We start from the raw sequence: 16,471 nt of genomic DNA on the forward strand, positions 1-16,471 counted from the left end.
ATTAGCTGTTAGCTTCTGACTTGGTATGAATGGTTTGACCAACTGGCGTGCTGATTCTCACTTATCTACCTTTTGGTTTATCCGATTGCTTGCGCACGTTGTTTTGGTTGTTTAAAAAAGTAATTTAAAAGTCTCCTTTCGTTGGCATAAAAGTCAATCGTGATTGGCTAATAAAAATGCCATGTAATCCTTTCACATGAATTTTAATTAGTCAAGTCTTCCTTTTCAGTTAAATTATTAATTCATCCAAAGTCATGCAAATTGTTAATTGTAGGTGGTTTTAATAAACAAAGCAAATCTCTCCTTAAGAATCCAAATGAGGTAAAATATAAAAATCTTCCCTGATAAATCTGACAATCATAAAAATCTCCCCTGATGCTTCATTCTAATAAAAACCTCCCTTATAATTTTGAAACAAAACTACAGTTACCCTCCATTTTATCATTGTTGTGATGCGGGTTAGTTTTTTTTAAAATGCCGATTTTACCCTTATGTTTATATGAAAATTTATTAAAATACCCCAAAAGAATTTTTTAGCTTTTAGCTAAAAAGGTTTTTTGGGTCAAATTGAAAAGAGTTATTTTGTAAATTCTTTGGCTATAGTGAACTAGTGAAGTCTAGAAAGGCAAAATTGACATTTTGAATTATGTAGAAAGATGCTCCAAGTCTCTAACATGTAGTAAGGGTAATTTATTAAAGGGCAAAATACAAAAACCTTCTCGGAAGTTTCTAACAATCGTAAAAACCTCTCATCTATTTTTGAAAAATTCAACAAATACCTCTCTTCCGTCAATGACCAAGACAGAAAATGTTAAAGAGATAATCATTTTTTCAAAATACTTATTTTACCTTTTTATGAATTAATGTGCATCTATTTTTACTAAAATAACCGTCTCAACAACTCCATAATCCGCTCAAATACTGTTTCATCTTCTTCCTCACGACGCACAGCGGCAGAATGACAGTGCACTCCCCCTCCAACCTTTCTTCTTTTTTATGATTATCAGAAACTTCAGATGAGGTTTTTATGACTGTCTCCATTATTACAACTATGGTTTTGAAAATCAAACCAGACCGGATGGTCAGACTGTATGGTTGATCCGGGAGTTGGTCATGTATTGAGTCTGGATCCAATTTTGGACCCCAAAACCGTCCAGTCGAGTTTCAGACCAGATGGTTGAATTGTTTAACCCAATTCAAAACTGTTCTATTTCCTGTCTGGTTTTCAAGACTATGACTGAAACAATGACCAAAGGGATGTAGCTAGATGGTTTTTCGTTTTAAAACTGTAGGGGGAGATTTTTATGATTATAGAATCTTCGGGCAAGTTTTTATATTTTACGCTAAAATATAAAAGAGATATATCTCTCCCTCGCATAACGACGCATTAATCATAACTGCTTTTGGTCATCATCTCCGCGCAGAGACAAAGAGAGAATACGGAGAGGAAATGAAACCCATAACAAAGCTTCATCGTTCGTTGGCCTTTGCCTTTGTTTGCAGCTGTATTTTGTCATTCAACCTAGTCGATAAATCCGAAGCCCAAACAGCTGCCAAAGCTACTACGGATCCGATTGAAGGTACCTTTTGCAACTCTCTCTCTCTCTTGATACTTGTCAGTTTGATTTGATCGACGTACGACTGCAACTTTGTTTGTTCGGGTTGTTATTATGAATTTGTGATGATACAAATTCCATTTGTAATTGTTGAGTTAGGTGATTAGTATAGCTGAAACCGTATGTCAGGTGGTTTGCTTACAGTGTTACAGCTGAATTATGAAAGAGATTAATTATCTTTCGAGCTCATATTCATGAAGTTGGACAAGATGTAACCTACTGATTTCACTGTTTGGATAATTACTTGTTTGCGATTAGATCTTTTAACCATTTCTTGGTTGTTCTTTACTTCAATCTTAGATCTGAATCAGTCTATCATTTGTATGCTTTCTTAATTAAAAATTAAAAGGTTTTTCTCTTCCAACATGAGTTCTTTTTCTTGCTGCAAAATAAATCAAAATAATCGGATTTAAAAATAGATTTACTTTTCAAGACAGAAAACATATTTTTCATGTTTACATATTTATTTCAATTTTTGGAATGTTTTTATTGCTTTTAAACATTTTTTTTTTGTATTTGCACTATTCCCAAATGGAGTTGGTTTTAGAGTCCTGTTAGTATGAGAAAATCATATTTTTTCAGGGGACATAAGAAACCTCAACCTCTAACTTCATGGGGCATAATGGGACCCAATATCATAATGGGAAATGCCAATTCACGTAGGATTATGTGATCACATCCTATCCTAGTCACCAATGCCCCACTTGTGTATTGGCATCAATTCTGAATTGGATTTTCTTGTTATAATATGTGACTATTTGATTCTGATGTAATACCATGACTGGATTTTATTGCTTCATATTTGGAGATCACATCAGCTCCTCACTGGGCACACCCCACAGGTGGTCCACATGTACATCTTAGCATGCATTGGGAACATTTCCTGTACTTGTTATTGAGAAATATTCCCAAATCTCAGTACATGGTTGGGATGTGTTGTAGGGAGCTATGGGACCCTGATGTGAACTCTCATATTTGACATTGCATCTATCAGAAACGGGAATTCTGCTTCAATCAGGGCAAAGCCTATTCGAGCAGTCTTTACAACCTTGCATTGAGAATATCTCGTTACTTATATACTTTATTTCATGGGAGATATTCCCAATACAAGATTGCAAAAGATGGTTGGAATGTTGTGAGCACAGACTGACCCTAATTCTCAAAATAATGGGATCCATGTCAGAAAACTCGAAAGAAGGTTTGATATATAAATGTTATATATATATATATATATACACATGGTTCGACCTTGGTTGATTCTTCGCCTTGTAAACCTCTCTATTTTCCAATTTGATGCTCAATCTGCTTCTTGAACATTGATGCCAATACATAGAGAATAGTGTGGTCACAATTCATTCCTATATCATAAAATTCCACATACCAGCATTTTACAGGATGTCTGATACGTGGAAATCTTTTTTCACAAGACAAGTGAGAACTTTATGGAACTCATTATGACCCCATGTCAAAAAGGGGAAACCAAAAATTAAAAAAAAAAATTGAGAATGCATGCCAATACATAAAATTTATGACCACCAAATAAAAAGTTAGGGTTTCTAAAAGTTTTTTGGTCCTTGGTGTCATAATGGGGGAAGCATGCCAATACATAAGAGCAAAATTTGGGTACATTTTCTTATGGGTGGCTCATTTGGTACAGCTGTTGGCTTCTTCCAGTAGAGGTGGTGGGACTATGGATTTATTGGGGTGGGCTACTCCAAATTCTGTATCCATTTAACAAAAAAAAACAAAAAAAGAAAAAACAAAAGACTTTCTATATATGTCTATATAAAAAATTATGGGTTCTAAAAGTTTTTGGTCATTTTCAAAAAGGGGAGGGGGGGGGGGGGGTGGGGACTATGCTCCCCATTCTCGATCCTGATCCCTACTGAGGAAAAAACCCAACCTCCACCCCCAATCCCCAAGGGAGGCAGGTTCCCCATTGGGGACCCAAATCCCCGAATTCTTTTCTCTTAAATTGAAAACTTGTTTTGCGAAAAATATATTTACTTAAAGGAAAACTAAAAATCACTAACTTAAATGGGTTTAACATTTAATTAACATCATTAACACCAATATAACATAAAAATTAAAATTGTATAATGGCATTATTATAATTATACAAAATTATTTTCAAAATTTAAAATATAAATAATATTTTAAAATATTTAATATATATAATTGCATTCGGGGTTGGGGCGAGGCGGGGATTTCACTCTCCACTCCCATCCTTGTCCTGATCTGGTATATCAATTGGACCCCATCCTTGTCCCTGCCCCGCTAGAGCAGTCTCCGTCCCCGACCCATTGGGAGGCCAGGTACCCAATAAGGACGGGAAATTGTCATTCTTAATTTTGGCCCGTTTTTGTCTTTCAACCACTGTTTTTTAAATTGGATCGGACCGGACAGTTAAACCGGAAAAACCGAGAATCGGTCAATTAATTGGTTTCATTTTTCTCCAAAATCATTTTTTCCCAAAATCGTTGATTTTGGTCAACAAACTGCTGAACTGGTCGGTTAATTATTCGAATCGTTCGAACAGTTTTGACCGTTTCCCAATTTTTTAATTTTTTATCAGAACGAACCGACCTTTCGAATCAAACGATCAGACCGTTCGATAACCAGACCCCTGACCAGTTCGTTTTTAAAAATCATGCTTTCAACTCCATTTCTTCTGGTCTGGAGTATAAGCCCGAACATAATGCGGGCTAGCCTGGATGCTTGGTCCAGGCCCATACATATATTATCAAGCAGTCTTAAAACGTTGTTACCCATGTAAAAATCCTGACCCGGTCCCAGATCAGCCCTGGCCCAAGATCATTATTAATTGAAAGGCATGTGATTCATTTAATTGGATCTTAATTTAGGATGGATTACATCCGATTTGCATTCCTAGCATTTTATTGGTCCATCTTGTTTGGTTCTATAATGCTCAGGGTGCAAGTCGGGTCGGATTAGGTCAGGTTGACCTTAACCATTGTCCAACTGTGGCTTTGAGCTCCAACCTGTTATTCAACCTGAACTAGTCTATTCTAACCAGGAATGATCATTCTTGGCCAGACTTGGAAACTCAGACTGATCCATAATATATACTTAAATATACCCTATATTTTTTAAATAGACTTCAATATACTCCCAACAACCAGCGGGGTATACCCTTTTAACCTTCAAAAAAAAAAAAAGAAATTTTTATCTTTCATCATTTTTTAAATTTTCAAAGAGAACCAGGGAAATCCATACCCCAACAACCAGTGACTGCCTTCTACATTCCTCCTCTCCTGTTCTTTCTTAACTAGAGAAGTTAACGAGAGATGGTGGCCCAACCCTACCTTTCTCTCATCGCATACTAGGAGACCTAAACTCAACTTTCATGACCATATGCTGATCATATTTTTTTTCTTTGACATTTATTTGTTTAATGATTTTATTGGTTCTTTTAGTATAAAAATGAAAAGAGAAAAAAAAAGAAATGTTTTGAATAAAAGTTGGGTTGAAAAAAATCAACCCTAACCCTAACCCAAAAATCAACTTAACCGGCTTTACCAACCCAACCCGACCTGACATTTTTTTTGAATCCGGTTCTAGCTAACCTGGATGAAGTTGTGGTCCTAGTTTGGGCTGCAAGTCAGGCTGGCTGGGCCAGGTTCAGATTAGTTCAAGTCCAACCCTAAGAATTGAGCCCAAAGCTTGAGACTAGCCAGAACCTGAGGTCAAGTCCAAACTATTCAATCTAGGCCCAACCTGCACTAAAATTTGATACAATAGAGTTGGTTTATTAAAATAAAAATGCATGTATACATGGAAATATATCTATCATACAAATTATATAATCAAGCTGAGCTCGGGTTCAAGCTACCTAAAGACTAAGCCTGAATCCAACCCTAAAAAATTAAAACACCCAAAATTTTTGAACCCAGCTTTGCCGGAGGACCCAAAATTGTGGGTTGGTCCGGTTGGATCAGTCAAGGATCGGGTTGGACCCGCCCAAATTGCACCCTTAGTCCTAACAAAGGTACCAACCTACTAAATCAAAGCCCTTCGATTTGTTGCTATGGCCCCACCTTAACTCATATGAAATGATTTGTTGATGGGACCACATCTAAGGCCATGATTTTCTGTTTTAGCCACGATGTCGTAGCATAAGAACTCCAAACGTGTTTTGCGCATCCACTGGTCACTGCTGTTTAGGCTATATGTCTGCGGTTACGAAAATTGAAAATGAAACTGCGCAAAACTCTTCTGCTGGTTTGTGTAAACATTACAGTACGTTGGCTTAACGAAGTGATGAGGTTGATGGTGGGGTGGTACAGTGGCAGCTTTAAACACCATCTTCCAAAGATGGGGAATCTCATCCCAGGATTCCGACTCCGCTTATCAGTGGAATACGACGGGAGATGTCTGCAGTGGTTCTGCCATCGCAAGCGTCGCAGGTGTCATTGACATTGAGACATTCAACCCAGGGATTATATGCGATTGCAAGTACAACAATCGTTCTACTTGTCATATTACACGCCTGTAAGTGTTCTCTCTCACACCATCCCTTTTATTGTTATGTATGTAGCTACTGGGTTGGGAAAACAGCATGAGAAATCTCACTTATGGTGTTCGTTTTGCCAGCAAAGTAATGGATATGGGGGCGAAAGTTCAAGGGGGAATTCCGGAAGAGCTCCGCAACTTGACTTATCTCGAATATCTGTATGGTTTCTTCTCCCTTCCACAAGTTGTTTTCAATTTTATGTACTTGAATTGAACTGAGCTTTTTAAATATGCTCAAAATACCCTCTTAAACATGGGCCTATATATAATATAGGCTCTGTTAAAATATCTGCACTTCACCTAGGCTAAGGGTGTTTTTGGCTATCATGGTGATCAACATTTTCTTCCTTTATTGTTATTATTGGTGTATACATGGCTTTCCTTTTGAATAAATATCTGCTACGCCCGTTGGCGTAGCTTTGGGCTTTCATGGTTGAGGTTTGGCAAAAAATTGCGATGTGGATTCTGCAGAACAATGCTATACAGTTTTAAATCCACGCATTAAGTGAAGAGTAATTAATATTTTTGCAGGAAGTTGGATAAGAATCACTTGACAGGTCCCCTACCAGCATTTCTTGGCAACTTAACTAAATTGCAAGTATTGTAAGTAAAACTCATTCCTGAAAACTTGTTAGTTACTATTATTCAAGAGTTGATAAACTTGTTATTTACTAGTATTTCTCACCTGAAAGTTTACTCTTATTAATTTTTTAAGCATACAATGGAAAATATCAAAATTTAATCCAAACTGGAACTATGAGAGATGTTGATGCACCGCAATCATGTTTGGTAAAGAATTTTTTGAATACTGCACGTAAGTGGTAAGAATTTGGGAGCATCCCATGTTGAGACATGTGACTGAATTGAATACTTTCTCTGAGAAAATGAAATGAAAATGTAAAAAATGACCATCATATATATTTTTAGGGTAGACATTAAGATTAAGGTTACAAGTGCAGAATCAAGATATCCATAAGACTACACTAATACATACATATATTTTGACTACAAAATGTGTCACATATACTTAAATAAAAATAAAAAAGCAAATAAATTATTAACCACAGGATGAATAGAAAAAATGCAATAAGTTTGATTTGATTCAAACTTTAGACATATGGTTTTGGGCTGAGCACAGAGCTGATTTTTGATAGCCTTGGATTGAGGTAATCTCAAATTGGCTTGAGTTTGCAGCCCCAAAAGTTGTTCACTATTTATACACCATCTAATTCTCCACAAAATAATTTATAGATACAATATCTTTTTCTAGTAATAAATTGAGTTACACACAACAGGGGGTAGCCCTCCCTAATCATAAAGCCCTCAAGTAAATGATAAAAAGTGGGATTTGATTCCAACTTCCAAGTTTCTGCTACAACCATCTAGATACCTTACAAGTAAGCTAGCCAACATTTTACTTAGAAATACAATTTGAATTGATCTAGGAATAATATTATATTAGACATTCCCAGACCTGAAATATTTACATCATATGGTAAGAATAACATTGCATTTTCTTGCCAAGTGCTACATTCTACTTTAATTTCACTTTGCTTCAAAAAGTAGTACAGGAAATTTTATAGTTCTCAAAGACGATGTTTAAAGAGCAGAATTGTTTTATTTGGCAAAAGGTCTTCAAACAGTTGATGATCATAGAATGACTGAGAGCCTCTAGTTCATGATCATTTCTTGGAGATGATTGGTTACATTTATGAACTGAAGTTTCAAGGACTGGTTTAGATTTAACATTAAGATCAAGCAATATTCACATCTTTTCTTCCTTTCTGTAATTAGTTTATATTGAATAAAAATATGAACAAGATAAATATCACCTTTCCTGCTCTCTGTAATATATTACACAGCAAAGGAATTAATAAAGAAGGAAAAACTTGTTACTTTACTTATGGAAGTAGGTTGTTCTAAGTCCAATAGAAAATGGAAGAGAAATCTTGAGAAGAAGGCCCTGAAGAAACATGGTCAGATATTGGAAGAACTGTCCACACCTAGAATTGATCAAGAAGAACATGCTTTCTGAAGATATGTTCTAAGCTCAGATCATTGATACAAATGTGTTGCTCACTTTTGTTTCTACCTAATGTATTGACTTAGAAGCATCTTCTCATATGTGTAGCACTTTGTAAAGGTTTGAAGAAAGTGGAAGGCTTATTGAGGATAATTAAGATGGTAATCTACCTGGGGACTTCTATAACAGTTGAGGCTACTTCCGTAAGAACAATAGAATTAGTATTAAGGAAAATATTTGATGTTTAAAAGATTGTTTTTTATACCTTAAATAAGAAATTCGATTTCTGTTTCTAAATTGTGGGGTGATGGTCATTCTTGTTTCTAGTAATAAGATTACTACAAAATTGAATAAATAAATTCATTATTTCAAGAAACATGGAGAATGGTTCCTATGTCTTGTATCCTTCTTTAGAAGTAAGTGAAAAAGTTTCACCTAATAGCTTTCTTAAGAGAATTTATGATACCATTAATCCACTTACCTATAGAATTTTAGACTTGGTTACATTAATGTTATTTTATTCACAAGACTAGTAAAAGATAGTCCCTTAGATTCTCTAATAGTATATTCCTACTTTAAACATTGTTTACTTTTTTTTTTTGGTAGAAAAACATTGTTTACAAGGTAAGATGATAAAAAGACCATTTCTAGGAAAATCCCTAATAAGCATAAGTGTGTTAGACTTTGACATATATTGATGTATGTGGCCCTTGAATATTAGGGCAAGAGGTGGATATGTTTACTTTGTTGTTTTTACCAATGACTTTTTATGGTTTGGGTATGCTAATATCACAAACAAATTAGGATCCTTTCAATGGTGTGGTAGAAAGAAGAAAAAGAACCTCATTAGATATGATCCAATCCTTTCTAAGCCACCAGTCTCTTAGAATTCCCTTAACTTTCTAGGGATATGCATTAAAGACTGCAATTATTTGTTAAATAAAGTTCCAACCAATTTAATTCTAAAAACTCCTTATGAGCTATGGACTAGTAAAAAAGACACTTCAAAGTATGAGGTTGCTATTGATGTTTCTTGTTCTTTTAGCTCCTAGCCAGGCTAGAGTCCTTAGAAGGAAGGACACCTTTATCAAGGAGGGAAGTTCATTCCCACTTTTATTCTAAAGTTTTTTCCACAACTGTTATAGGATTATAGGTATAGTTACTCATCATTCTGAGTTTCAGAATGTTGACATTCCCATGGCCATGTGGAATGCCCCATTTAGAGCTAAGTATAGGGAAGTTAGGTGAATTAAAATGGAGGTTTTAATAAAAATTAGACATATAAGGTAGTGGACTTACCTAATTGTTATGAATTAGTGGGTTTGGATTTTCATAATAAAGTATAGAACTGATAGGTCTATTGAGAGATACAAGAAAACACTGGTTGCTAAAAGGTAATACACAGACCTATTGAGTTGACTATTTGGTGACCTTTGCACCGGTAACCAAAATGAACTCATTGAGAGTGCTCCTAACTCTAACAGCATAATATTCTTAGCCACTTCATCAACTAAATATGAAAAATGCATTTTTAAATGGAGATTTACTCAATTTATTTATGCGTATTTGAGGCATAGTATGCTTTTGGCAAGAGAGGAAATTTCTATAGTACAACATATATTGTTTAGTAACATGTTTAATTTCTTTGATTGACACAATTTGGTTAAGGGCTGCTATTGATGCAATTGCCTAAAACATGATCTGTGAGTTCATAAGTTTGGTTAAGGGGGTTGTGATATATGCAGCATAATATATATATATATATATATATATATATATATATAGGTTCCTAAATGTTTCAATATACTTGGTTGTTCCTAATAATAAGGAATGTGTAAAATTTTGATTGTGTATTCATTATCACTTTACAAGAGAAATCTTGATTGTATATATGTACGTGGTGCCGTGTAACAGTGTTCCTCAATGATAGGAACTGATGACTATAGTTACAACAGAATTGACAAAAGTAAAATAGATTCAAACATGGTCATGTGTATAATCAACTCTAATACTCCCTCTTAAGTTGGGGATTAGATGCTATGAATCAATTTGCATATCAAATTTTGAAATATATTTTTCCCTCAAAGACTTTAAAACATTTTCTATTCAAAAGATAAGTAGAAATGGATGTTGGTTTGATGAGACCTGATTGAATCTTTTTTTTTGAACAATAAATAAATTCAGATTTCATTAAAACAGAAAAAACAAATTACAAAGGAGGAGAGGTAAAAACTCTTAACTCTCACCGAATATTAAAAGCATAGTTACAATTGAGTCCAAAACAATTGATTTCTTCCCAACCCTTGTTTTACCAAAGCACCAGCAGAACTATTAGCTGTTCTTTTAACCCAACTAACTCTCACATCCATATATTGTATCAGCCATTTAAATTTCTTCTGTTCATTGCTGTAATTCTATAGTCTTGCTTCTTCCTTTTGCAACCAGTCCACCACCAGCTTTGAATCTCCTTATAAAATCAATTTACTGATGTTCATATCCTTTGATCTTTGCACTCTTTGCATATGAACACTCCTATGTCAAGCTTCCTTGCTTGAGGAACACTTGTCCTCGAGTCTTAGTAGATCCCTAAGAATGACTTATGATTATGCTTCCATTGTGTTGCTTTGTTAATGACTTCTTGATAGGTAATTGGTGGTGTAAACCTCCAATACCAAGAAAAATTCCTTCACTAAATCTCTCAACCTTTGAAGTTTACTTCATGTTCCTTAGAGAGGCCAGTTCTTCCTTAGATCAAATTGGTGTAAATAAGGATCTTTGCAACTTTGTAAGTCAAATTCTCCAATATAACAAGTGTGGTCTCCATGATTTTCAAGTTCATCAAGGATGTCAAAAGCTTCCTTTTGGTTCCCATTCGATATCTTCTTCCTCAAGAATGGGTTTTAACATAGGTGGGGTGTCACTTTTTTGTTCATTCTCTTTCACCATTGTAAGAGCATAAGCTTCCTTAGTGCCTTCTAACATCTCGTCATATTTAGAGAATAAGTTGCTTCTCTCCACTTTAGAAGGCGTGGGAATACTCTGTAATTTGGAAAGGCTTAATATAACCTTTGAAAAAGGAGTAAGTATTTTTGAACCCATCATAAACAACTCTTCTATCACATTGCCATGGATGACTAAGAAGAAAATGACAAGCCTCCATATAAACATCATCACACATCACATCATCTTTGTACTTCTTACAAATGGAAAACTGAATCAAGTATTGTTTATCAACTCTTACCTCATTTCCTTTGTAAAGCCATGAGAGCTTGTAAGGGTGAGAATGCCTCTTTATCTTCAGGTTCAATTTCTTTATCATAGATGTAACTACCACATTTGTACAGCTTCCTCCATCAACAATGATGTCAGACACCTGCCATGAGAAGTGCAACATGTATGGAAGATGTCTTTTCAGAGCCAAGCTTCTTCTTCCACATGGATTTCATTAAAGTTGTGACAAATAATGAGAAACTATCCTTGATCAGCATAAATCAGTTCTTCTTCTAATTGCTCCTTAGAATATTGTGAATCTTCCTTTGGCCTCTTCTTCAACAAGAGAAACCATCTTCTGATTGGGGCAATCGGATGCAATGTGACCAGAACCTTGGCACTTGAAACATCCAATCTGTTTGACATTGGAAGAGTGTGGTTGTCCAGAACTAGCCGCACTATCTTTCTTAAAAGTTAATTTTGAAGTGGTGGTCTCAAGGCTGTAGTATACTTAGAATCAGAGATGTTGCCTTGCTTTGAACCATTAACATGGTCAAGAAATCAATAACTTCTCCCATATGCCTCTTTAAATTATTGCTTACCTTCATTGTGTTGAGAAATATATTGTATTTGGTTGTATTTGGGTTTTCTTTCAGGGAGAATGTTGGAGTTTATAAGGGTATATTTGTAATATTGATATTTTTTGGGGACTTATATGTATTTATGGAAGAAAGAGGGGCCTGTGTGTAATTCTAATATAATTTGGCCTCTTGCTTATTTAATCCATTGCTTGTTTGGGATTAGGGTTGAGTGAGTGGGGTCATTTGTTGTGAGTGTATAGAGAGGTCAGTCTTGTATTTCTTCTTCTCATAGTGGATGTTTTCTCTCTCTCCTTTGGATGTAGGCTACTGAGCTGAACCATGTTAAATCTTTGTGCTCTCTCTTTCTTCTTTCTTCTTTTTTTTTTCTATTTTCTACTTGGTTTACTATTCTCTTTCCCGCTGTTTGACATGGTATCAGAGCAGGTCACGACCTGATTTGTTTTCCTTGTGAACTGCATATTGGTGTGAACACTCTGCTACCCATCAACCTTGCCTTCTATCTACCAGCACTGCATCATGTAGGGACCACTTTGCAAAGAAAAGGTTACAAACCTTTAATAGTAGTAACCGATTAAGGAGGTTAAAGGTTTGTAGGGGGCTTTAGTGTTAAATCAGTAAATAGTTTTAATAAGTTTGGGGCTTCAAACGCTAAAACTGATGCGACTTGGTCTTGAAGGGGAGAGAAAGGGGTGATCATTTCAGCCCAGCCCGACTTGGAAATTCCAGGCTTGGGCCCGGGCCCATATCAGGCCCGCAAATTTTAGGGCCTTACTTGGGCTTAATACTTCAAGCCCAGCCCACATATATTCAAACTTACACATTTTGTGTGTAATGTATACATGTTATTTTACATTATATTATATATTTTATACATAAATATTATAACATGACATGTATAATTTATATTATATGTAATACTTTATATTATATAATGTATAAAATAAGTTTATATGCATGTTATGTCATTTAATATATAGATATGTAATGCTTTATATATGAGTGACATTGGCCTGGAATCAGGCCCGGCCCGACCCGGGCCTGTATTGACCTGGACTAGGGATTATGTTTCAGGCCCGGAACCCCAGGCTGGGCCGGGCCCGGGCCTAAGCTATAGCCCTTATCATAAGTACAAAGCCCGGCCCGGCCCATGATCACCCCTAAGAGAGGGAATTGGATTTGATGACTTCTAGTTATGAAATCATAGAGAAAAGGAAGGATGTGTCGAAGGCCTTGGAAGTTTCTGATGGTATTGGTGTCTTCTGTTGGTATGAAATTTGTAAGTTGGTGGCTGGGACAGGTGGGCACACTGGAGATAGAAATGGTGTGATTGGATTAGAGTCTTGTCCTCTATAATCAAATGATCTAAGCTTAGTGCCCAGCTCGGTTTCTATCCAAGAAGCGGTGGTTCAAGAGAGAGAGGCTGTTGTAGAAGGTTTGTTGTTTGTTAACTGGTTGCTCTGGGGGGTGGAAGTGGGGATGGAGGCGGTTGTAGGAGGTGGGGGGGTACTATGGGGGACAATATGGAGAGGGATGCTGTAGAAGTGTTGGTGATGTAGAGCTGGTAGTTAATGATTGTGGTCAAAAGAATGGATGTGATGGTGTGGAGAAGGACAAGGCTCTTCTTCAAAGGAGTTGCAAAGATCATTTGGTAGAAGTGGTAGTTGGAAATATTGGAGTTGATCTGTGTAGGAGGAAGGTGTCTAATAAGATAAATTTTGGTGAAACTTCAATCCTAAGACAGCTTTGAAGAAACCCAGAGGTCAAGTAAATCCCACATTGTGCATGTTATCATGGTTTTCTCGTGGTTAAAAGAGGGGCTTGTTGGGGCAGGTCCTAGCAAAAGTATAAAAAAATTATTCAAGAGAAATGTGGTGAAATTTAGAGCCATGAACCAAAAGGTCCTTGCTTGTGAAAATCTACATTGCCAAGATGTTAATGCAGTGCATCTTTCTGAAGGGGAATTGGAGGGGAAAGGAGCTCTATAGGAAAGGAGGGTGGTAATGAAGGTTTGGGCAAAGTTGACAAGATGCTCTCCGAGGTGTAGGAAGTGAAGCAAGAAAATTTGGATCTAAAGAAAATTGTATAAGAATGTAGAGGTTTGGAAGTCTTTGGGGTCTGTTTTTCTTGGGAAAAGAGGTGTTCTCCAGAAGAGCTTTTGAGGAATTTGAGAAAAGAAAAAGGAAGAGTCTTAAGAAAACCACTTCAGGGGAAAGGGGAGAGGTGTGGGTCAAGGAAGAAGGGCAGGAAGATGACTTCAATGGGGAGGACTAATCTCAGTCTTTAAGAGGAGTTTGTGGAGATCGGCATCAGTGGTTTTAAATAGGGGAGCCTCTTTTTCCTGTTAGATCATTAGTGGGGGAGCAATTGGGAGGTGTTTGAATTTCAAGTAGTGTTGTTGATATTTTTGCTTTGTCCTTTTGAGTAGTCATTAGTTTGAGTTGTTGACATTACCTTAACATCATAGGAGTGATAAAAGTGATAAAAGCAAAAGAAAAAGAGAAGAAAGATGATAAAGAACTGTGGAAAAGTAGATGGAGAGAAGAGAAGAAGAAAGAGGGAGAGCAACCAAGGAGAAGCCACTTTTTGTCTCCTTGACTCTCGACCCTTGGTTTATTTCTATTTCATAACTGCTGAAATTAAAAAGTTATAAAAGCAAAAGAAAAAGAGAAGAAAGATGATAAAGAACTGTGGAAAAGTAGATGGAGAGAAGAGAAGAAGAAAGAGGGAGAGCAACCAAGGAGAAGCCACTTTTTGTCTCCTTGACTCTCGACCCTTGGTTTATTTCTATTTCATAACTGCTGAATTACAACTATGCCCCAGTAAGTGAAACTCATACAAAGGTAAGATGGTGAGCTGGAAAGAAAGACAAGAGTTCTCCCCAAACTAACTTTAACACATTGCTTAAAAACTCTTTGGTCATAACCAATAACTAGGGGACTGAAGGATCACTTTATATTAGACCTCTAATAGACATCACTAGATTATTCTTTTATAACTTATAATATGTTTAGTTTTGAGCGACAATGTGACTTTAGATCTGTCTAATGTAAAGTTATTGAACTTTTTCTTTTCTTTTTTATTTCTATTCATCTCATCATAAACATGTCTTTCTTTGCGACTCTTTATAACTGTACATAGTCTCGACTTTATATTGCTTTTCCACATTGTTTATTGTTTCATATTCATGCACCAATTCTAAATGTTGCCACTTATCTGTATTTCACTGGTTACCATTATTCGTTTTGGTTCTACCATTTTATGTTAGTGACATTTGTTTCAATTTTACCAGGGCTACTGCTTATAATTCATTGTCAGGATCAATTCCAGAGGAGCTTGGAACCCTTAAGGATCTAGTTGTTTTGTGAGATATCCCCATAACCTTTTCTCTAATGTAAACAATAACTGAGTATGAGTGTACACGTAACAAATCTAATGACAATGGAAAACCTTCATTACCTAATTATCTTGTTGGGTATCCCCATGTTCTTTTCTCTAAGATAAATAACATAAAATTTATTCAAAATTGGTATTTGACTAGAGTTTGATACATCCAGAATGAATATCAAGGTTTGATTTTGACTGGCCAAGCATGGGTTGGGTGGATTGACCCATATGTTATGCATCTAATTAAAGCTCCAAGCACCCTAGGGGCAAAAGAATTAATTAGCACTATTCTGTTGATACTATTATATGTATTTTTTTATCAGCAACCATGGAGTTTATTAATGAAAAAGATAATTCAATCATCTCTAAAATAAACCAAGGAGAGATAAAACCCCTTATTTCTCCCCACTTTCCTATCTTTTTGTTACAATTGAGCCCAAAGAAATTGCTCTCCCGATCCCTTGTTAGCTAATGTATCCACCAAGTTGTTGGCAATCTTTTTTACCAATTGGAATTTCACTTCCATGTCTTTAGTCAACCATCTAAATTGTTTCTTGTCATTTCTGAATTTCAACATCATCTCATTGCTTTGCAACCAATCCACCACCAACTTGCAATCACCTTCAATGATTATCCATTTAATATTTAGGCTTCTTGCTTTTTTACTCCTAGCATGCTAGGACTTCAGCTTTTAGAGAGTCACCGAAAGCAATCAGACTTGAATAGAGAGTAATTATATGACCCTTTCCAATTCTAAACACCCCACCTATTCCTGACAACCTTTGAATTGCCCATATTGCTGGCATCGAAATTCAGCTTAATGAATCCTTTTTCCAGTGGCAACCAAACAGGAATAATGGCATTCTTAGGTATAGAAGTCCCTGCAACTTCCCTCCAATTTTTATCCTTTTAATCTTGCTTTTTTTACTCCTTGCATGCTAGGACTTCGGCTCTTAGACAGTCTCCAAACATACTTGGATAGAGAGCAATTATATGAACCTTTCCATTTCTAATGAATCCTTTAGAGGAGTAAGTTTTCTAAACCCCTCATAGTAATTATCAAAATAATCAATAAAATTTTTAGTGGTCACCCCTCCATGAGA

The 16,471-nt window shown here is 35.9% G+C and overlaps 1 protein-coding gene across 6 annotated transcripts in view; it reads left to right on the plus strand.

Annotated features, from left to right (window-relative positions):
• The first annotated feature begins 1,380 nt into the window (after positions 1-1,380).
• The window catches only part of LOC104587677 (putative LRR receptor-like serine/threonine-protein kinase At1g56140), a 68,867-nt gene continuing 53,776 nt past the window's right edge, over positions 1,381-16,471 (plus strand). For all 6 annotated transcript variants that reach the window (XM_010245371.2, XM_088901964.1, XM_088901965.1 and 3 more), the window contains exons 1-5: positions 1,381-1,580; positions 5,924-6,128; positions 6,231-6,308; positions 6,681-6,752; positions 15,274-15,345. In XM_010245371.2, the coding sequence (XP_010243673.1) occupies positions 1,451-1,580; positions 5,924-6,128; positions 6,231-6,308; positions 6,681-6,752; positions 15,274-15,345 (557 nt within the window). In that variant the 5' untranslated portion in view covers positions 1,381-1,450. The remainder of the gene's footprint in view (positions 1,581-5,923; positions 6,129-6,230; positions 6,309-6,680; positions 6,753-15,273; positions 15,346-16,471) is intronic.

This window comes from Nelumbo nucifera, chromosome 3, assembly GCF_055504915.1.
Source record: "Nelumbo nucifera cultivar China Antique chromosome 3, China Antique-T2T, whole genome shotgun sequence".
NCBI lineage: Eukaryota > Viridiplantae > Streptophyta > Magnoliopsida > Proteales > Nelumbonaceae > Nelumbo > Nelumbo nucifera.